Source organism: Capricornis sumatraensis, chromosome 3 (assembly GCF_032405125.1).
Source record: "Capricornis sumatraensis isolate serow.1 chromosome 3, serow.2, whole genome shotgun sequence".
Lineage (NCBI taxonomy): Eukaryota > Metazoa > Chordata > Mammalia > Artiodactyla > Bovidae > Capricornis > Capricornis sumatraensis.
This window is the reverse complement of record NC_091071.1, coordinates 5,366,462-5,390,337: the sequence shown is the minus strand read 5'-3', so window position 1 is coordinate 5,390,337 and position 23,876 is coordinate 5,366,462. Positions and strand designations below refer to the sequence as shown.

Sequence of the window (23,876 nt, the reverse complement as noted above, 5' to 3'; positions counted from 1 at the left end):
TCCACACAGTCAAAGGCTTTGGCATAGTCAAGAAAGCAGAAGTAGATGTTTTTCTGGAACTCTTTTGCTTTTTCCATGATCCTGCAGATGTTGGCAATTTGATCTCTGGTTCCTCTGCCTTTTCTAAAACCAGCTTGAACATCTGTAAGTTCACGGTTCACGTATTGCTAAAGCCTGGTTTGGAGAATTTGGAGCATTACTTTACTAGCGTGTGAGATGAGTGCCATTGTGCGGTAGTTTGAGCATTCTTTGGCATTGCCTTTCTTTGGGATTGGAATGAAAACTGACCTTTTCCAGTCCTGTGGCCACTGCTGAGTTTTCCAAATTTGCTAGCATGTTGAGTGCAGCACTTTCACAGCATCATCTTTCAGGATTTGAAATAGCTCAACTGAAATTCCGTCACCTCCACTAGCTTTGTTTGTAGTGATGCTTTCTAAGGCCCACTTAACTTCACATTCCAGGATGTCTGGCTCTAGGTGACTGTGAGTGATCACACCATCATGATTATCCGGGTTGTGAAGATCTTTTTTGTACAGTTCTTCTGTGTATTCTTGCCACCTCTTCTTAATATTTTCTGCTTCTGTTAGATCCATACCATTTCTGTCCTTTATTGAGCCCATCTTTGCAAGAAATGTTCCCTTGGTATCTCTAATTTTCTTGAAGAGATCTCTAGTCTTTCCCACTCTGTTCTTTTCCTCTATTTCTTTGCATTGATCGCTGAAGAAGGTTTTCTTATCTCTCCTTGCTATTCTTTGGAACTCTGCCTTCAGATGCTTATATCTTTCCTTTTCTCCTTTGCTTTTCACTTCTCTTCTTTTCACAGCTATTTGTAAGGCCTCCCCAGACAGCCATTTTGCTTTTTTGCATTTCTTTTCCATGGGGATGGTCTTGATCCCTGTCTTCTGTACAATGTCACGAACCTCATTCCATAGTTCATCAGGCACTCTATCTATCAGATCTAGGCCCTTAAATCTATTTCTCACTTCCACTGTATGGGATTTGATTTAGGTCATACCTGAATAGTCTAGCAGTTTTCTCTACTTTCTTCAATTTGAGTCTGGATTTGGTAATAAGGAGTTCATGATCTGAGCCACAGTCAGCTCCTGGTCTTGTTTTTGTTGACTGTATAGAGCTTCTCCATCTTTGGCTGCAAAGAATATAATCAATCTGATTTTGGTGTTGACCATCTGGTGATGTCCATGTGTAGAGTCTTCTGTTGTGTTGTTGGAAGAGGGTGTTTGCTATGACCAGTGCATTCTCTTGGCAAAACTCTATTAGTCTTTGCCCTGCTTCATTCCTTATTCCAAGGCCAAGTTTGCCTGTTACTCCAGGTGTTTCTTGACTTCCTACTTTTGCATTCCAGTCCCCTATAATGAAAAGGACATCTTTTAGGGGTGTTAGTTCTAAAAGGTCTTGTAGGTCTTCATAGAACCATTCAAATTCAGCTTCTTCAGCGTTACTGGTTGGGGCATATACTTGGATTACCGTGATATTGAATGGTTTGCCTTGGAAATGAACAGAGATCATTCTGTCATTTTTGAGATTGCATCCAAGTACTGCATTTCGGACTCTTATTGACCATGATGGCTACTCCATTTCTTCTGAGGGATTCCTGCCCGCAGTAGTAGATATAATGGTCATCTGAGTTAAATTCACCCGTTCCAGTCCATTTTAGTTCACTGATTCCTAGAATGTCAATGTTCACTCTTGCCGTCTCTTGTTTGACCATTTCCAATTTGCCTTGATTCATGGACCTGACATTCCAGGTTCCTATGCAATATTGCTCTTTACAGCAGCAGACCTAGGTTCTATCACCACTCACATCCACAGCTGGGTATTGTTTTTGCTTTGGCTCCATCCCTTCATTCTTTCTGGAGTTATTTCTCCACTGATCTCCAGTAGCATATTGGGCACCTACTGACCTGGGGAGTTCCTCTTTCAGTTCCTATCATTTTGCCTTTTCATACTGTTCATGGGGTTCTCAAGGCAAGAATACTGAAGTGGTTTGCCATTCCCTTCTCCAGTGGACCACATTCTGTCAGATCTCTCCACCATGACCCACCCGTGTTGGGTTGCCCCACAGGCATGGCTTAGTTTCATTGAGTTAGACAAGGCTGTGGTCCTAGTGTGATTAGACTTACTAGTTTTCTGTGAGTATGGTTTCAGTGTGTCTGCCCTCTGATGCCCTCTTGCAACACCTACCATCTTACTTGGGTTTCTCTTACCTTGGGCATGGGGTATCTCTTCCCAGCTGTTCCAGCAAAGCACAGCCACTGGTCCTTACCTTGGATGAGGGGTATCTCCTCACCGCCGCCCTTCCTGACCTTCAACATCGGATGGCTCCTCTAGGCCCTCCTGTGCCTGCGCAGGCACCACTCCTTGGACGTGGGGTTGCTCCTCCCAGCCGCTTCCCCTGGCCTCGGGCACGGGGTGGCTCCTCTTGGCCGTGGCCCCTGACCTCGGATGCAGGGTAGCTCCTCCTGGCCGCCGCCCCTGACCTCAGGCGCAGGGTAGCTCCTCTCGGCCATTCCTGCACCATCGCAGCCTGGCACTCTCGGCCACTGCCCCTGACCTCGGATGTGGGGTAACTCCTCTTGGCGGCCGCCCTTCAGGCATGGGGTCCTCCCGGCTTCTGCCCCTGACGTCGGACGTGGGGTAGCTCCTCTCGGCCGCGCTTAGTGCGCCAGTCACAGCCGCCTGTGCTTCAGCTACATGTAAAAGAACGAAATTAGAATACTTTCTAACACCATACACAAAGATAAACTCAAAATGGATTAAAGACCTAAATGTAAGACCAGAAACTATAAAACTCTTAGAGGAAAACACAGGCAGAACACTCGATGACATAAATCAAAGCAAGATCCTCTATGACCCAACTCCTAGAGTAATGGAAATAAAAACAAAAGTAAACAAGTGAGACCTGGTTAAACTTAAAAGCTTTTGCACAACAAGGGAAACTATAAGCAAGGTGAAAAGACAACCCTCAGAATGGGAGAAATTAATAGCAAAAGAAACAACTGTCAAAGGATTAATTTCCAAAATATACAAGCAGCTCATACAACTCAATACCAGAAAAATAAACAACCCAATCAAAAAGTGGGGGAAAGACCTAAACAGACATTCCTCCAAAGAAGACATACAGATGGCTAACAAACACATGAAAAGATGCTCAACATCACTCATTATTACAGAAATGCAAATCAAAACTACAATGAGATATCACCTCACATCAGTCAGAATGGCCCTCATCAAAAAGTCTACAAACAATAAATGCTTGAGAGGGTATGGAGAAAAGGGAATGCTTTTGCACTGTTGGTGGGAATGTAAATTGATACAGCCACTATGGAAGACAGTACGGAAATTCCTTAAAAAACTAGAAATAAAACCACCATATGACCCAACAATCTCACTCCTAGGCATATACCCTGAGAAAGCCAAAAGTGAAAGAGAAACATGTATCCCATTGTTCATTGCAGCACTATTAACAATAGCTAGAACAAGGAAGCAACCTAGACATCCATCGACAGATGAATGGATAAAGAAGCTGTGATACATACATACAATGGAATATTACTCAGCCATTAAAGGAACGCATTTGAGTCAGCTCTAATGAGGTGGGTGAACCTAGAACCTATTATACAGAGTGAAGTGAGTCAGAAAGAGAAATACCATATTCTAACACATATATATGGAATCTAGAAAAATGGTACTGAAGAATTTATTTACAGGGCAACAGTGGAGAAAAAGACATAAGAGAATAGACTTATGGACATGAAGAGAGGGGAGGAGAGAGTGAGATGTATGGAAAGAGTAACATGGAAACTTACATTCAGTTCAGTTCAGTTGCTCAGTCATGTCTGACTCTTTGCGACCCCATGAATCGCAGCGCGCCAGGCCTCCCTGTCTATCACCAACTCCTGGAGTTCACTCAGACTCACGTCCATCAAGTCAGTGATGTCATCCAGCCATCTTATCCTCTGTCGTTCCCTTCTCCTCCTGCCCCCCAATCCCTCCCAGCATCAGAGTCTTTTCCAATGAGTCAACTCTTCCCATGAGGTGGCAAAAGTACTGGAGTCTCAGCTTTAGCATCATTCCTTCTAAAGAAATCCCAGGGCTGATCTCCTTCAGAATGGACTGGTTGGATCTCCTTGCAGTCCAAGGGACTCTCAAGAGTCTTCTCCAACACCACACTTCAAAAGCATCAATTCTTCGGCGCTCAGCCTTCTTCACAGTCCAATTCTCACATCCATACATGACTATTGGAAAAACCATAGCCTTGACTAGACGGACCTTAGTTGGCAAAGTAATGTCTCTGTTATTACCATCTGTAAAGTAGATAGCCAACAGGAATTTGCTGTATGGCTCAGGAAACTCAAACCGGGGCTCTGTATCAACCTAGAGGGGTGCGATGGGGAGGGAGATGGGAGGGAGTTTCAAAAGGGATAGGATATATGTATACCTATGGCTGATTCATGTTGAGGTTTGGCAGAAAACAGCAAAATTCTGTAAAGCAATTATCCTTCAGTAAAAAATAAATAAATTTTAAAAACTTCAGCTCAGGTGTCACCACTTTCCAAACCCCTTTGGGACTAAGCACTTTGTCTCTTGCTCCCAAAGCACCAGGTCCAACCTCCCACCATATTGATTCAGTCTGTTCATGGGTCTGAGGTTTCCCCACCAGACTGGGAGCATCTCATGTCTGACCAAGAGCAGGCCCAGGAAATCTTTCTAAATCCAAACAGAAGCCAAGACAAGAGCCCCATGTTGACCTCCCAGGCATATTTGAGGTTCAGATGAACCTCCTGATAGGAGATATTGGGAAATCCCCAAAGCAGTGCCCATGGGCACCCACTGGGTGTTTCACAAACAACCAGGAGATGTTTCAGCAGAAGGCCTGCAACATGCTCAGCAGTGAGCTGGGCCCTAAGAGGACACCAATGGGGCCAACATTAGCCTCCAAGGCCCCCTGACCTGGGGTGGCCCATCCCAGCAGGAAGACTACTGAGGTTGCTTGGAACCAGCACAGCTTAATGATTAAGGTCACAGGTCTGGTTCTGTCAGGTCTGGGAGTCACCTCTGCTGACCTCTGGGACCTTTCCACTGGCACCTGCATCCCAACTCCATGTTCCACCCCCTCAGCCTTCATGACAGTGCCTGTCCACTGCTGCAGGTCCCCTTCACCCTCCTGAGACAGCCATGTGCAGGCTCATGGGCTCTCTCCTGGGATCCTGTTATGGGCTGACTGTCTCCTACAAATGTATAGGTTGAGGTCCTAACCCCCAGACCCTCAGAACTGGGGACCTTTAAAGAGGAAATTAAGACTTAGTTAGTGAGTACTAACTCGATATGACTGGTGTCTTTACAAGATGAGAAAAGGACAGATGAGCACAAAGGGGAGACCATGTGAAGACACAGCAAGAAGACTGAAGGAACCAGCCCTGCTGACCCCTTAATCTTGCACTTCCAGCCTCCAGAATTATGACAGGATTCATTTCAGTGGTTTAAGCTACCCAGTCTGCAGTGAATCATTGTGGGAGCCCTGGGGAGCTAATACAGTCCCTTCTTCCCTCATGGGAGGATTTCTGGGCCCCTATCACCCACTTGGAGCAAAAGGTTCCTGGTGACAAGCAGGGGAAGGAGTCCCCTGGGCTTTCTGCAGACTAGGCTCTGTGTGCAGGGTCACACTCCAGACATCTGGATTCAGCTGGGGCTCCCCCTGCACAGCAGCCTTCTCCCGCATCGAGATGTCCCGCCTTCCCTGTAGGACCCTCCATCCAGAATGGAAGCCACAGGGCAGAGCTTGAGTAAACTCACCCCTTACCACAGAGGCCTGCGAGGCCCACTTCCTTATTCTCATTAATCCCAACAACTCCCTATACACCAGATATCATCTTGGAGGATCCCGGAAAGGGTGACAAAATCACCAAGACAGAACTTAAAGAGCTTGAGACACCTGACCAAGACTGAAAGCCACTGACTAAGCACTTCAAGGCATGAAGCAGCCAATTCAGTTCCCATCGCTGGCCTCTAGCTCAGTTTTTCTGGGCTTTTTTACCTCTCAAAATGGAGCCCTAAAGAGTTTAGACCTGAGTCCCTGAATGTACAGCAAGTATGTGTGGCACAGGCCAGGAGGAAAGCCACTGTGTGAAGACAGGCTGCTCAGGCCAGGACCTGAGGTTTCCCCATGCACCAGCCCCAAGCATCCTGTATCCTGCATCGAACCTGGACTGGCGATTTGTTTCACATATGATATTATACATGTTTCAATGCCATTCTCCCAAATCATCCCACCCTCTCCCACGGAGTCTAAAAGTCCGTTCTATACATCTTTGTCTCTTTTGCTGTCTCGCATAGAGGGTTATCATTACCATCTTTCTAAATTCCATATACATGTGTTAGTATACTGTATTGGTGTTTTTCTTTCTGGCTTACTTCACTCTGTATAATAGGCTCCAGTTTCATCCACCTCATTAGAACTGATTCAAATGTATTCTTTTTAATGGCTGAGTGATACTCCATTGTGTATATGTACCACAGCTTTCTTATCCATTCATCTGCTGATGGACATCTAGGTTGTTTCCATGTCCTGGCTATTATAAACAGTGCTGCATACCTTAATTTTTAAACATTTTATTACTAAAATTGCCTCTTGGCATGTTATAATCTTTTTGCTGTCGGAGGGTTTGAAATATTGCAAGAATTGCCAAAATGTGACACACAGAGACACACAGTGAGCAAATGCTGTTGAAAAAATGGTGCTGATAGATTTGTTCCACACACAGAAGTCTGTTTTTATTTCTTCATCATCAAGTGCCGTGCCTGACAAGAGACCTTAGGAAGACATGCTGATCCAACTGTACAATAATGAGGGCCTTCTAATACTCAGCCATTCCCTCCTACCCTCCAAACACTGATGCTGGCCTCACCTCCTGCTTGAGCCTTCCACGAGCCACTCTCAAGTGCCTGGAGCTTCCACCATGGAGTCCAGCACAGCCCTGGAAGACAAATTCTCTGCATGGAGACAAGACATGGGATTGCTGGGTTGGGACCGAGGACATGTGTAAGGGATTAAAAAAATGGAGCAGAAAAGAACCAGGCCAGCAGCTTAAGTGAGCACTGCAAGATCATCTGACCTTCTGGATCAGCTCTTTTCAAGCAAGGACCGCCTATAAAGATGGAAAACAGATGTCAGAGGATGATGATGCCAAGTGGACAAGACCCAGGCCTTCCATCAGCTTCACCAAGAACAACTTTGTAAACTGAGGCTAAGTATTCCTTCTAAGAATGTAGTCAAGGGCCACAGAGGGTCTCTGAAGCATAGAGTGACCTATGGAAGGGAGCACTGGAGAAGGCAACAAGTGGAAAACAGGAATCAGCTGAATCTGACCAGACATGAGATTACAGAAGAAATGAAGGAATGATTAGAATGTGTTGCTGGGAGGAAGTCATCATGTGAGTCCAGACCCCAAGGTCCCACTCCAATCTGTAATCCACTTCCTGTCACATATGGAAGTGGTACTATACACTCTCAGTGTCCAGGTAATAGGGTTCCATGAGCTAAATTTCAAAACTTCCAAGGTTGCAGATCTAGAAGACCAAGATAGAAGGCAGGGGTGGGGACTGAGATCAGTAGCCAGATGGAATGTGTTGCAACACCAATTAAGTTACACCAAAGACAACAGACAACTGTTATTTCCCTACAGCACTACTTTGATGGCATAATCCTTGTTGAATATTAAACAACAAACTCAGTGTGGCACATGAACCTTATAAAGTTCAGACTATAATCAGACCAGTTCAGAAAAATTGAGAATATGAACTCAGGTTACCCCAGAACACACCGTTATGGGACAACTCTAGCGCCTGACACTAGAAGTCAAGACCTCTTTTATGATTTCAATTCTCTCAGAATATATACATTGAAAGACAATCTAAAAGTTTGTTACCTGCCTGCCCAGAAAGTATATTCACCAAAAAAAAAAAAAAGTATACTGACTAAAATGTAATAGGCTCATATTCATTAATTTATTTGGGGGACTTTAATCAACAATTTAGGGCTTATGAAGTTACTTTAGAAGTAACAAAAGCCAGAAATTTTCAAATACCTCTCAAAAAGGAGACCCTTAGTCTCTGTAGTGTTAGTTGCTCAGTCGTGTCCAACTCTTTGCAACCCCATGGACTGTAGCCCTGCCAGGCTCCTCCGTCCGTGGGACTCTCCAGGCAAGAATACTGGAGTGGATTATCATTTCCTCTTCTAGGGGATCTTCCCAAACCAGGGATCAAACCCAGGTCTCCCACATTGCAGGCAGACACTTTACCTTCTGAGACACCAGGGAAGTCTGGTGGGTAGATCACAATTCCCTCTAAAGTCTATGATCCGACAGATTAGGTTAGTAATTCTAATTCCCCAAGCAGTTATGGAATGGTCAAAGAGACCAGGAAAGGCTGACCGAGGAAGGAAAGTTTGGTCCACACGCTTCACCCTTAGGCTTTCAATCACTCACACACACAGGCACATTGCAGTTAGTAAAATAAAGCAGAAAACATATATACTGAGAAAGCAGAGAGGCTAAAACTCTGAGTCTCTGATAGGTTAGTAGAAATGGAAATTAGCTCTTTTTTCCTATCAGTTCAGTTCAGTTCAGTTCAATCGCGTCCAACTCTTTGTGACCCCATGAATCGCAGCACGCCAGGCCTCCCTGTCCATCACCAACTCCCAGGGTTCACTCAGATTCACGTCCATCGAGTCCGTGATGCCATCCAGCCATCTCATCCTCGGTCATCCCCTTCTCCTCCTGCCCCCAATTCCTCCCAGCATCAGAGTCTTTTCCAATGAGTCAACTCTTCCCATGAGGTGGCCAAAGTACTGGAGTTTCAGCTTTAGCATCATTCCTTCCAAGGAAATCCCAGTCTTGATCTCCTTCAGAATGGACTGCTTGGATCTCCTCGCAGTCCAAGAGACTCTCAAGAGTCTTCTCCAACACCACAGTTCAAAAACATCAATTCTTCGGCGCTCAGGCTTCTTCACAGTCCAACTCTCACATCCATACATGACTACTGGAAAAAAACTAGACGGACCTTAGTCGGCAAAGTAATGTCTCTGCTTTTGAATATACTATCTAGGTTGGTCATAACTTTTCTTCTAAGGAGTAAGTGTCTTTTAATTTCATGGCTGCAATCACCATCTCCAGTGATTTTGGAGCCCAAAAAAATAAAGTCTGACACTGTTTCCATTGTTTCTCCATCTATTTCCCATGGAGTGATGGGACAGGATGCCATGATCTTCGTTTTCTGAATGTTGAGCTTTAAGCCAACTTTTTCACTCTCCTCTTTTACTTTCATCAAGAGGCTTTTTAGTTCCTCTTCACTTTCTGCCATAAGGGTGGTGTCATCTGCATATCTGAGGTTATTGATATTTCTCCCGGCAATCTTGATTCCAGCTTGTGTTTCTTCCAGTCCAGCGTTTCTCATGAATCATTACGGAAGTGCAAATGAAAACCATAATGAGATACCACCTCACATTCATTAGGATGGCTACTATTAAATACACACACACAAACAGACACAAGTATACCTCAGAAATACTGCATGTTCACCACAATAAAACAAGTCACAAATTTTTTTATTTTCCAGTGCACATAAAAGTGATTTTATATTATACTATTATCTATTAAGTATGCAATAGCATTATGTTTATATATATAACTTTATATGCACCTGAAACTAACACAACTGTATACCTGAAACACAACGTTGTAAATTAACTATATTTCAATTTTTTAAAATCATAGTTTTTTAAAAAATGACCATTACATGAACACCGGAGTTCTGATCTGACTGAAGCTCAATTCCCTGGGTTGAAGATAAAAAATAAGAAAATATTAAGATATCCCCTGTAGAAAAAAGTTACAAATTAAACCACTGAAAGCAATAACTTTCCAGCAGAAAAGCCCTAAGGAGATGATGTGGAGCCCAGGAGAACTGGGCCCAGCCAGACCCAAGGTAATTACTGCACATTTGTCTTTAACAATGTCCCCTGGGTACTGCTATCTGGAGGCCAAGAGTAGCTCAGCAAATAATCTGAGTGTGAGGTCCACACATCTCTTTGAAGCCCAGGAATCAGGAAATGAAGCCTCCTTGCTCACTGTGCCTTCCAGGCACAGATGTACTCCTCACCCTGCTTTCCATGGGGCTCAGGGTTGTGTCTCTGGCTTTAGGTTGCTTCTGAGTTGTCTGTCCCTCCTTAAGGAAAAGAAGCAAGTCAGGAAGAGGCACATTCCTCAGGCTGGGTTGGCAGAAATCAGAACAACTGGACAGGTCAGTGCCAATGTGGGCACAAGAGGAGACACTCCTCTCAATGCTCCAAAATGTGTAAGCCCAAACATATCTCCTACACTTCTCAAAGATAAGCAGTACAGGAGACCTGCAGGATGCCTTGGAAACCATCTAGGAATCCAACCCCATCACTTTACAGAGAAGCAATCAGAGTACAGAATTTCTAAAACCACACAGGATTCGATTCCTAGACAACCTCACTCAGCCTCTGCTCTGATTTCCGATTGTGGAGGCCTGTCTATTAATTCCATCTGTTTCTAAAGCTTATCCTTGACAGACACATCTGAAGACATTTGCTGGCGTTAAGACAGGCTCAGGAGCAGAGCAGGTGTCTGCCCACAATGATCTATTTCACATCACATTGAATGTAGGCAACTTAGCAAGGAAGAAACTAGTAGAAATTAAACCTCAAACCATTCCTATAACCCTCTAAATTAACATCTTATTTTTACTGGCAGATGTACAAATATTCTGACATAGACGTTATCTGTATGTACATGCTATCTTATGTTCTGCTTTCAAAGTCTGTATAGACAAATAATATCCAGAAATGAACACATGCTCCCACTTTTAATATCTGTATAATATTCCACTGCATTGATAAATCATAACTGCAAAGCTATTCTCTTACTGGGCATTTGATTGTCTTAACCTCTTTTTTAAATATAGGAATGTTTCAACAAATATCTGAACAAATTACCTTCTTTTTCCATAGGATTTGTTTCCTGCTATATAGTTCCAAATGTAAAATGCCTATGTTTACTACATTTACTTAGTTTGGGTAAACCTCTATATGTCAGATAATAGTACTAATCTATAGTTTGGGGTAGAATTTAAAAGCTAAAATTTAAGTAGTTAGTACAGTGCCTGCTCTGTAGTATATATTTGTTATTAATTTATTACTACTAACAATATATCTATATACTTACTTGGAAAGCATGATCACTTAAATGTACCTAAACTTTTCCATTAAAATCTATTTGTATCATATATATATCTTTACTTTATCCATTACAACTTTCTTTGAGCAAATATTTTATTTTTCAAGTTAAATTAAAAACCCAAAATATCAATTTTATCATTGGTGGGAATGAAATCACCTTTTTCATTGTGTTTTTTTGTGCGTGTGGTTTATTTTTAGCAATGACTTAAGACTTTAGTTATGAGATATTATGCAAAAAAGTTATGATTTTATCTCTTTTTTTTCCTTCTAGAATAACCAATACCAGCATTTCTAGTGAAATATTACATAGGAATGATAACAGAGAACATTCATATCTTGTTATTTTGAGGGAAAAGGTTTGTCTTCCATAAATAAGATGTTGAACAGACAGTTTACATATTAAGACAAACACTCCTAATGTTTTCAGAGTTTTAATCTATAAAGCAATGATAAGTTTATGTAGATACTTTATCCAAGTCTAATTACATTATTTTGATATTTGGTTCATGATGAATTAGGTTAATGGATTTCCTTGAGTTTAACAATTAACTCAATGCGTCATTTTCTTAATTCTCAGATATTTTATTTGGGGTACTTATATCTATATCTATGAACAAAAAATTAAGGACTTCCCTGTAGCTCAAATGGTTAAGAATCTGCCTGCAATGAAGGAGATCAGGGTTCGATCCCTGGGTTGGGAAGATCCTCTAGAGAAGGGAACGGCAATCCACTCTAGTATTCTTGCCTGGAGAATCCCATGGACAGAGGAGCCTGGCGAGCTACAGTCCATGGGGTTGCAAAGAGTCGGACACGACAGCAACTAACACATGAACAAAATTGGTCTAAAATATTTCCTTCATTGTCATTGTTTAGCTTGAATTTAAAATAGTTGCCTCTAAAAGTGAACTGAATAATAATAATAACAATAATAGTAATAGCCAGGTTAACTGCTTACATGTACAATGTACTATTCTCAACAAATTATAGGTATTTTCTCATTTAATCCTCACAATAACCTCTTTTAGCAAATATTTCAGATTATTCACATGCTACAATTTTCTCTATTTTTAAATTTTTTATTACTGAATTAATTATTGGTGCTTAGAAGATTTTGAAGACATTGGAATCAGGTGCCCCCTTAGAAACTATTTAATAACTTTATGTTTCTTTCTCTATTAGTCTCATATTCATGTTCTCTAATTCATTTTGCACCATTGGGGATATTTCAAACATATGTAAGTAGGCATCTATTGTTTATTTGACAAGATGTATTAGCCCACAGTTGAAAAGGATGTGGCAAGGACTTTGAGTTTTAAATGAGATGAGGAGCCACTGGAGGGCTTTGAGCAGAGGAGTAACATCTGACTTATATTTCTTACCATTCACCCTGGATGCCATGTAGAAACAGACTGCTGAGGATCGGATGAGGATAGAAACAGTGAACCTGGTTAAGAGGCTACTGAATAACCTGGATTGAAAAAAAAGACAGTTTGGGCCACAAAGGCAGCAGTGGTCACAGAGAAAAAGTGGTCCCACCTGGTTACAGTTCAAAGGTAGAGACGACAATATACTGATGAGGACAGTAATTGATTACTTAATAAGAGGAGTTAAGGATGGTACTAAGGTTTTGGCTTGAGCAGGTAGAAGAATAAGATGCGACTGAGGAAGCAGCAGTTTTGAGGAAAAGATCAGCAACATGGTTTTAGACAAGTCAAGTCTGAGACACCTTGGCAGATCTAAATGTATATGGAATGCAAGAAGTTGAACCTAAGTAAGTTCAAAGTTCAAGAGGAAAATCCCAAACTGGAGAGAAATCTGGCTGGTATGTAAAGCTGTGGGGCTAATGAGACCACGGATTGAAGGAGGCCACCTATAGAATGAGTGTAAACAGAGAAGAGGTGGGGCTTGAGCTGCTGAAGGGATGTCCACACAGCTGGAGGTCAGAAAAGGAGGAGCAAATGAGCAGCCAGTGAGGGAGGAGAGATGCCCAGATGAAAATGCTTCAAAGCCAAGTGAAAAATGTGCTTCCCAAAGGAGGGAGTGACCAACAGTGCCAGCTCCTGCTTGTTGGGTCTCAGGAGATGGAGCCTGAGCACTAACCGCAGACGGAGCAATGGCGGCCTTGACAAGGGACACTTCAGGGATTGGTGGAGAGGCCTGGAACAGGGGCTTTGTGAGAGAACGGGAAGGGGGAAGTGGAGAATGAGTACTGATCACATTCTGAGAACTTTTGTGGAAAAGGATGGATAGACAAATGAGTTGATGGCTGGGGGGGAATGTGAGGTCAAGCGTGGATTTTTCAAACTGGGGGATGTCTGTAGGAACGGTCCAGAAGCAATGAGGGATGGGAGGAATCTTTTCTGTTTTGAGTTAGACTTTTTGAGTTTTGGTATTCTTAAAATGACTCCCCTGGTGGCTCAACGGTAAAAAACCCACCTGCCAATGCAGGGGATGCGGGTGCAGTCCCTGGGTCGGGAAGATCCCCTGGAGCAGGAAATGGCAACCCACTCCAGTACTCTTGCCTGGAAAAAATCTCATGGACTGAGGAGTCTAGTGGGCTACAGTCCACAGGGTCACAGAAGAGTCAGACACACTTAGCGACTAAACAGCGAAAACAATTCTTAAAATAGGAGTACTTGGAAAGACTATGTTCCCAACCAGTGGGAAATAATAACAGGAAAATGTTCTTCTCCCATATCTCTGGGGAAGTGGGAGAATGGGAAGGAAAAGACAGGATGGAGACTCCTTGGTTTGAAAAGAATGTTAGTCAAGAAAGGACAGAGCATTCATCCCTGCGCCACAGCTCCCGTTCACAATGGAGCGTGTCTCAGCATCTCTGTTGCAGCTACAGGAACAAGCTGTCTCTTCCCAGTACAGACAGCCTTCTTTACCATGTCCCTATTCCACCCATCCTGCCCCACACGCCCTTCTCCCGTCCCCAGGCTGGCCACTGCAGGATTCCCTGATCCATTGACAAGAATGCCCCAAGTTTAAGGTTACCTGGTAGCACTTCTTCAGTCTTTTTGAGAAAATCAAAGCACTACTTTGAAATCAAACTGACCTGGAATCAAATCCTGATGTCTTTGGGGAAAATTATTCAAGCCCTCTCAGTCTCAGTTTACTCATCTGTAAAATAAGAATAATGCCTACTTTATACACATTGTGAGCATTAAATACATGCACCTACATACACATGCCTAGCCCTGTATATGACACACAGTAGGTGCTCAATAAATGTCAGCTCCCTAGTCTAAGGGCTGTCACCTTTCTGTTTGACTAGAAGCTTCCTGGGAGCAAGAACAATCACTCACATCACCCAGTAAAGAGCTGTTTTAATCAGCACTAGCCAAATGAGAATCTAAACCATATTAAATACATGCTTTCTTTCAGTTTTACTTTTCACTGAACAGATTTTTCTCTCAGCCTCTTAGGCTTCTATCTTATGGCTATCCTTTACCAAAGATTCTTGCCTGTGGGTTGTCAAATATTTGAATCCTTAAAAAAAAAAAAAAGTATCAGTAAAATATTACTTCCAAAGGAGCCATTTCTTTTCTATACTAAGGCATAGCTCTCAACACAGGCCAAGAGTCTGTGGGCTCGGTCCCATGCAAGCTGAAATCTCCATCCTCACTGGATGCTGCCCAGTGGAGCGAGGAAGCCCCTTTGCTCCAACAAATTGGTGGCACAGAAAAAGCCTCCCAAGACCATGAGCCCCTTTTCACTCCCTGCCCAGGTCCCAGGTGGGCCATACCCATTCCCATAGCTTTTCCAGACTGATTTCCCCTGTCAGCTATTCATCCCCAAGCGGTGTAGTAACTCCAGTTGCTTCTTTCCCACCCTCCCTCTTTAGGCTGTACCTTCTATAGGATGCAAATCCCAACTATGTCTTGTGAAGCACTGAAAATTAATTTGTAACTAGTGAAACTTCAGCTATGCTTGCCAAGAACTCCAACTCTTGAGTTGCTGCCCTGCTGCCCACTCTGTTGCTTTGGGCAGCATCACACTCACAGTTCCTCTTTGTTAGCTGCAGGGCAGCTCTCTCTCTCCAGAGGCAAGGCCCTTCCTGGGTCAGCCCTGACGGAAGGGCAGGCTGAGCGGTCCCAGTCAGCAGGCTCTTCTGTCCAACTCCATCCCCAGCATCATCACCAGGACCAAGGTGGCCCGGAGCCAGTGAAGAGTGGCAGCCAGGGCACCTGACCCTGGGCTCCACGTGGGTGGAGGAGCAAGGGGAGATAAACTGCTGGTGCGGAAGAAGGTTTGTGGGGAAGGGGGATGCTTACAAATACCCTGAAGTTCCATGTATATGCCACTGCAGTTCTAGAATTCTGTACAGAAAGAGCCTTCAGGTGGCAATCCTATTGGGATCAGGAGGAAATTACATTCCTATAGCTCTTTACTTAATACTGAGACATCATCAGAACAAAGAACTAGAGTAAGATGGAAATTTGGGGGGCTAACACACCTAAAGTATCCCCGTTGTTGTTGCCACCACACAAGGCTTCTCCTTGGAGAGATGGCAAATGGGGCTTTGTGGGGCCCAGCATCAGTAGCATTCTGGTGGCAAAATAATTAAAACACTGACTTTGCGATCTGCCGGGGCCATAGGACTTCCTGGTTGAAGCTTCTCCTTTGATAGGTACAGAGCCTTCTGGGTTTCCACCAGATGAACACAAAGATGTGAGCTGAGGGGGTGTATGGGGGAAGGAGGGAGACACCACCATCCTCTAAAGCCCGTGCCTGGTCTGGATCTCCCAGCAGGACCATGGAGATGGGAAACCACACAAGCGCCTCCCAGTTCATCCTCCTCGGTCTCTCCAGCCAACCTGAGAAGCAGGAGCTGATCTTTGGGCTCTTCCTTCTCATGTACCTGGTTGGGGCAGCTGGGAACCTGCTCATCGTCCTGGCTATTGGCTCGGACTCCCACCTCCACATGCCCATGTACTTCTTTCTCAGCAACCTCTCCCTGGTGGATTTCTGCTTCATCTCCGCCACCGTTCCCAAGATGCTTATGAATATCCAGACACAGACCCAGTCCATTTCCTACAGTGGCTGCCTAGCCCAGATCTACTTCTGCATTTTGCTTGCAAACATGGACAACTTCCTCCTGACGGCCATGGCTTACGACCGCTACGTGGCGATCTGCCGGCCCCTGCACTACTCCACGACGATGAGTCTAGCAGCTTGTGCCCTGACGCTTGGGAGCGCCTGGCTCCTTGCCAACCTCCACTCCCTGCTGCACACCCTCCTCATGGCCCGGCTGGACTTCTGTGCCAGCAACGTCATCCCTTACTTCTTCTGTGACCTCGTTCCCCTGCTTCAGCTCTCCTGCTCCAACACCCTGCCCAATCAACTCATGATTCTGCTGGTGGGGGGCCTGATCGTCCTCATCCCCTTCCTCGGCATCCTCATCTCCTACGTCCACATTGTGTCTGCTGTGCTCAAGGTCCCATCTGCCCAGGGAAAACAGAAGGCCTTCTCTACCTGTGGCTCCCACCTTGCTGTGGTCATCCTCTTCTATGGGACAATCACAGGGGTCTACCTGAGTCCCTCACCCTCCCACGCAGCTGACAAGGATTCACTGGCTTCAGTAATGTACATGGTGGTCACCCCTCTGCTGAATCCCTTCATCTACTGCCTGAGGAATAAGGACATGAAGGGAGCTCTGTGGAAACTGGTCAGTGTGAAGGTTGCATTCCATGGGCTGTGATAGCAGAGCTCCCCTTCGGGGCCTCTGTGCTGGAAAGAGGATGAACCTCAGGGACAGGCTCAATACACAGAAGGTGGGAGAAGCAGATCTCACTGTCCTGTGTTGTCACTGTGGCCAGCAAAGCCTGTCATTGCTCCATAAGTAATCTGCAGGTCCAAAATATCTTGGCCCCTGTGCTGACTGCCTAGACTACCAAGAGGGGAATAAACTCTCCCATAAAGACAAAACCACATAAACAGGTATAAAGTAGCTCTACCAGCAGACCTTCTGGAGAGGGTTCATGTGAGAATGGTGAGCTCATAGGAGTCTGGTACCTGTGCTGGTGGGCTTCCCTGGTGGCTCAGGCAGTAAGGAATGTGCCAGTGATGTGGAAAATCCGAGTTCAATCCCTGGGTTGGGAAGATCCCCTGAAGAAGGGAATGGCAACCCACTCCAGTTTTCTTGCCTGGAGAATCTCATAGACAGAAAAGCCTGGAGGGTTACAGTCCACGGGGTCGCAAAGAATCGGACACAACTGAGTGACTCACTCACACACACACACACACACACACACACGACCTGCGCTGACAGCCTGTGCCAAGGAGATGCCCTTTGGGAGCCCCCACGCACCCCTACAGAGGCTCAGATCTTTAATCCTCAAGCATCCCAACTTCCAAACTCCTCTGCTGCATCCCCACTTCCCAACAACCATCCCCACACTCTAGGCTGAACCTGGCTTTGGAGACCGCCTTCGGTCTGTCCACTCTTGGCCTAGGTCCTGCTGGCTGGAGCTCCACAGCTCTACCTACTTGTATTGGGAATGCCTAGAATGACTGCCTCAGCTGAACACCTATGAAGGCCCTATACTGTCCCACTATGTGCTTTCTCATCTCTTAGGAAAGAGAGGAGGCTGGACTTAAGAGTTGGTTCTCTGGGTGTGAAGCATGTAAAAGGAAGGGGCCAAGATAATTCTTCTGAAGATGCTTCTCTACAAGCTGGATCAAAGAGACAAAGGGAAAAGGCCTCATATAATGAGTTTATGGTTGAAGAAGGTGTTCTATCCAGTAGGTTAATATGGTAGGCTGCAATGGGTGTGGCAGAGCTGGGGAGAGCATTACACGGAAAGTAATCACAACTGGCATCTGGTCCTGGGCCCTCTGATTACCAGCTATTTGACTCTGGCTCATCTGACAAGCATCATTCCAGCCAACACACCATGTTCTTTTTGTCCCTCCTCATTCTTCTCCATCTGCCATTTGCCCATTTCTATCCATCAAAATTCCAGTTGTCCCTCAAGGCTCAGATAAAATACCATGCCCTTCATGAAGCCACCTGAAGTCTCCCCGGTCAAAAGGAAATTTTTTTCTCCTCTGAAACTCCATATAATTTGAATTCTACTACAGCTTCTTTCATGCTCTGCTTTGCATACTTCAACTCTGCAGGGCTCACCTCAGCTCTACTACAAACAGAATTGTTGGAGTCAAATCTTTTACTTTCTTAAATCTCAACGTTTTAAATTGACAGCAGATATGCAGAAAGAACACTTATGGCCTTTCTCCCCATGATTTTGCCTTAATCAATACTTTTACATTTCCCCAACCCCAGACAAGGAAAGAGTCAGCAACCTGGTTGGCCAGAGCCCAAGGAGTTCATGGTGCATATTTTATGAGGGGCAGTGTGCCCTTATAGGTCATCATTTAGGGGTGAAGCTCCCTTCCTCCCAGCCTGGCCCCTTGATTTGTCCTCTTCTATCCGTATGTCTGGCTGGAGTCCTCACTTGGGTCCAGTCACCTCTTCCTCCCTCCCTCCCTCCCTCCCTCCCTCCCTCTCCCTGCCCCCAATACCATGACTGAGCACACAGGTCCTTAATTCTGATCTGGGGCTGAGTGGGAAAGCAAGGTAGGCCTAAGCTACTTCCCAGCTCACCTTTAACCAGTGAGCCCATGACAGAGGTTACTGGGTATAACTCACATACCAACAGTTGAACTTTCACTCAAAGTTTGCTATTGTTCCTTGAACATATTGTTTCCATGGGATCCTGAGCCTCAGGAGTTGGGATGATTGGATTTCAGCTTTCCTGGGTCTCTGATCATAGAACCACAATAACAGCAACAAAATCTCACTATCAACTTGTGATGTCAAGAAAAGCGACATCAGCATGGAGAAGAGGTCTTCGTATGCATTTGCTATAATGGTGAATAATACAACAGCTTGGTCTCAAGGTTAAAAAAAAAAAAAAAAGGAAAAAGAAAAGGATTTTAAAAGGGGGCAGACGGTGAATACACTTGAAAGACCTTAAACTGACCTTGCTCATCAGTGGGCTGTGAAGATGCTTCCTGCTCTGAGGCCTCTCCTTGTCACCTTGTCAGCCTGGCTCATGTCCTGGCCAGGAGGCTGCTTGCTGAGGGGTAAATGGGAAGGAACAACCTGCACACAGGTCAACTATACGATGTTCAGAAGCTCAGCCACCCTTACAGACTTGGTAGCATAAACTCGATCCTGTGAAGATACCAGAATGTTCATTTATATTTTTAAAATAAAATGTTTAAGGGGAAAAAAATAGTTCTGTTATCTACATTTTTAAAAGTGTTATGAAGGAAAGTGGAAGCATCTCCGAGAATAATTAGAATAAAAAATATCTCCTACATCACATTTTCCAAGTCATACAACACTCCATCTGCTCGCAGTGGGTGCCTTCCCCACACCAGGGGCCACAGGTACTGCATCTGTTCAACAAAGGTAATTTGAGCTCAAGGGAAATTATGTCCCAGATACCTTATCCCAGAGAGATATCAGCAAACAAAACAAAGTTTCCTCTTTCTTGCAGCAGCTGATGTTCCAGGGATTAGGGAGGCAGAAAAAAAATTAAGAAAAAAAAAAACATTCAACGTGTCAGAGTTGTGAGTGCTACAAGAAAAGTAAACCCGGTTCAGGCACCAGACATTGACCAGGAGTGCTCCTATGGCCAGGCTGTGCTTCAGTTACTATTGTTTCATAACCAACAACCCCAACTCAGTGGCTTAAAATAATCATTTATTTGTTCTCTCGTATTTCTGGTGGGGACTGTGCCCTCAGAATAACATACAGATGGGGTTTTGTCAGAGTTCCTGATGAATCCTCTGCAACACTCAACTCTCCCAGAACCACCACACTGGCTTTGCTGGACTCTCCACACCCAACCCGGCATGTGGTTACTGATGAGCACAAGTATTTTCTGTAGAGCTGCGCTCCCAAGATGCCCTAAGCAAAGTGCTTCACTTGCCTCCCCCATAGTGGGATGTGAAAGTGAAGGAGAGTGATGACAACTGAGAAAACGAGGGAAGCAGCAGCAGGCAGAGAAGCAGATACTAGGTGACTGCACCAACAGAAATGGATGCATTGAAGAAATCTTTGTGAAGCAATTTTATTAAGCTGGGCATTGTCCTGAGACTTAGCAATAAATGAATTTCTGATTCCCTCCTCCCCTCCAAAATCTTCTAGTGTGAAATTAGGATGTAACCATCCTTGTTGTTTAAGAGGTTCCTGCATTATGGCTACCAGCTGAGAGTCATAACAGCACTTCACTAAGATCATGACTTACTGTTCCTTTGTAGGACCATCTTGTATCTGATTTGGGCTGGCTGGTGGGGGAAACTTTGGGATTTATTCAAATGTTTCAAAAAGTGCTCTGGTGCAGCCAGTTTCCCACATTATGATGGAGCAAGCACTCTCAAAACAGACATGTGTAATTACCACCTGAGGAGTCGGGTAAAAGGAAGGTACCAGTGGAAAATTCCTCCATCCCCAAGTACACTTCAAACAAGTTCCCTGGTGTCTTTGATGTAAGGGGTTTTCAGAGGACACTTGGAGTCTCTGCTGAAAAGCATTGTTAAACAACAACAACAAAAAGGAGGCACAGTAAAAATTTTCAGTTTATTTGAGCAAAACTCATTCCGCACACAGGAGGCAGGAGCAAGACGTCTACAGAGAAGAGGAGGAAGAAAAGTGAGTAAATTGAGAGGCTGAAGTTTAAGGCTGCTTTATACAGAAGTCAAGCTGGCTGTTTGTGACTGGTCATCCTTTTTGATTTTTTTAACCTTGAGGCATTCACAGGCTCAGGTTTGGGTTTGCTCATATAGGCTGCCAAGGCATTAGAATTACCTCTAACTGCCTCCTTGTTTAACTAGTTTAAGAGCATGAAGGATAAAAATCTCTACCCCAAATATCCTAGGATAGCTTTCACCTTGAGCACTGAGTGTGGCAGGAACGTGCCCACCCTTCCACTACTCAAGCTGAAAATAGCAAGCTGAGCAAGCTAATCTGATTGACAGCTGAGTGCCACCCAGAGGAACAGTATCCCCTGTGGTACCATGGAAGACAAGGGATGCTCTAAGACAGTGGACCTGGTCACCTCTAGATCCCCTACATTGAATTTTTTTAATCAGATGCCATTATTCCATGAGAAAGTGATCTTCTAGAGTCAAATACCACATGATCGAGTTACCTGCCCCACTGCTCCAGGAATTTCCTGAAATATAGAGCACGTCAACATAGAGATGTGACCAGCACCAGGTGGGATTTACCAGGGATCTACAAAGAACGCGGCCATCAATCATCTTGTGCATATGTATCTTCTTATTGTCAGAGATGTGTCTTTAGAGTAAATTCACATGTAATTTTGTTAGATATAGCACTGCTAAATTCCCCTCACATAAAGTTGTACCATTTTGCGTTCTGTCAGAGGTGCCTAAGAATTCCTTTTTTCCCACAAACTCATCAAACACATGTAGTCAGGCTTTTGAAGTATGATCTATAGGATAAGAAATAATATCTCAGTGTAGCTTTACTTGGCATTTATTTCATGAGTGAAGGTGAACATCTTTTCATATGTTCAAGAGTCACTTTTATCTTTTTTGTGGATTCAAATTTATTAATTTTTCCATGCAATACCATCTTTATGTGCTAGATTTCCATACAGAGCTGGCTCTGTTTCTGAACCTGTATTCGACTCCACTGGTATATCTGTGCTACCACCACACTGTTTTAACTCTTGGTTTTTCCATCTCTTATCTTCCATTCTTTTCATCAGCACCTTAGTCCAGGTGGCTGGAATTCCTAAAACTGAAAGCTGGGAAAACCTACAGGGAAGACTGGTTCTCAACAATTAACTGTTCATCGTCCATTCTACTTCTTCCTGTTCAGAGAATCTGCTGATGCCGTCCATGGAAGTCCATGATACATACAGATGATAGAGATCGGGTTTTCTCAAATTTTTCACAGACATGGAGATGGTATAAGACTCAAATAGCTCACGGGAGTGGGACTCAAGAAGGCAAATACAGACTTCTACCATCCCTTTTCCCAGTGTTTGTCTAAAAGCTCATACACCACCTTCTCAATAAACACATTTTTTAAGTAGGAGGGGGACATATGAAGCCAGCTCTTGAATCTGCCATGTTTCCTGGTCTCCGGCCACAGAAACCACGAGCTGTGACTAGCGCACATGGCAGTGAAGGCAGCCCTTTTACTGGCCCCTCTGTGCTCTTCCATCTTCTCAGTCCCTCTGCTTCTCAGGGTGCAATACCAGCATCACCCACCCCTTCCACCCTCACTCTCCTAGCAGTTTAAGTTCCTGGAGACAAACACAAGGAAGATGACAGCCTACCCTCCCCACTTCATAACAAATGTTTACTATAGTTTTTTATTGAAAGGTATCAACCCTGGGAATGGGTTGCACAAGACCAGTCTCTAGAAATATGCCCTTCACTGAGACAATAAAGAAAAAAAAGGCAAGAAAGGAATATGAAATTTTAAGAAGCCCAAGTGAGCTGCTCTGTCTTGTAGAACTAAGTGAACTGGATGTCCCGGCAGATGACGTGCAGCAGTTACAGATGACTACCAGGTTGGGGGGCCACCAAGGGGCACCGTGCTTCTGTGCTCTTCCTTCCTAAGGCACACTTGAGAGACTTCCAGCCATGAAAAAGGTAGAAATCCAGGGCTTTCATCCATTCAACTATTTATGTCTACTGTGGGCCCTGAAGACTTTATTATGGAGGCAAAAATGTTGGCACTGGCTGCACCATGCTGGCATGGCCCCCAACATGCACCTGCATTCACTGGGGACGGTGAGTCCCGGCCCACCTCACTGCTGTGCGGAGGCTTCACAGCAGGTGCCTGCCCAAAAGGAACCCAAAGCCACCTGCCAGGCTGCCTGTAACAGATCCCAGCACCCACCCTGAGACTCAGCTTCAGTGGCTGTTGGCTCTGCCTGGCAACACTGCACTTAACACACATGACCTCTAGTAGCTCCTTTGTTTTCAAGCTATTAGGCCAGGGGTCTTTGAGGTCCAGGCCTTAGAAGCCCAGTCTTTTCTTCCAACAGCTAAGCCATCTAATTTGCTCCAGCGCTTACCCTGAACCCTAAGGGCAGAGGTTCTCAGCCAAGATCAATTTTGCCTCCAGGGGACATTTGGGAAGGCCTGGAAACATCTTTAGTTGGCACAACTGTCATCAAATAGACTGAGCACAATGATCTTGCTAAACAGCCTATGACCCACAAAAAACCCAGGGCAGCCTCCAAGACAAAGAAGTGCCTGGCACACTGTGAGAACAGTGCCAAGGTTGAGAAACTCAGGCAAAGTTTACAAGAGCAAGGAGACATGTTTTGACAGCTCCTTTCCCCGTCTCAGAAGTGGATCCAGACAACTTGTGTTGCAGGGTGAAGGTGATGGGATGAGAAACAAGCTTATTTTTTAAGAAACAAAAATTCCTACTTCTCCCTAGCACACTTAATCAGCCTGCAGACAACATTTACCCTGGCATACATTTTGAGAAGCATTTTTTTTAAATGCATTAGCTCCCCAGGACAGACCTTAGGCAGAAAGTTATGGCACACACAGCTAGGCCCTGAAAGCACACAGCCTTAGCCCAGCG

General features: G+C 44.6%; 2 protein-coding genes across 2 annotated transcripts in view; both read left to right on the top strand.

Annotated features, from left to right (window-relative positions):
* The window catches only part of ZNF3 (zinc finger protein 3), a 527,297-nt gene that overhangs the window by 418,257 nt on the left and 85,164 nt on the right, over positions 1-23,876 (top strand). The gene's annotated exons all lie outside the window — the stretch shown is intronic.
* Positions 16,041-16,985, top strand: LOC138075513 (putative olfactory receptor 1F12P). Its single transcript, XM_068967354.1, has one exon. The coding sequence runs from the start codon at positions 16,041-16,043 to the stop codon at positions 16,983-16,985; it is 945 nt and encodes a 314-aa protein (XP_068823455.1).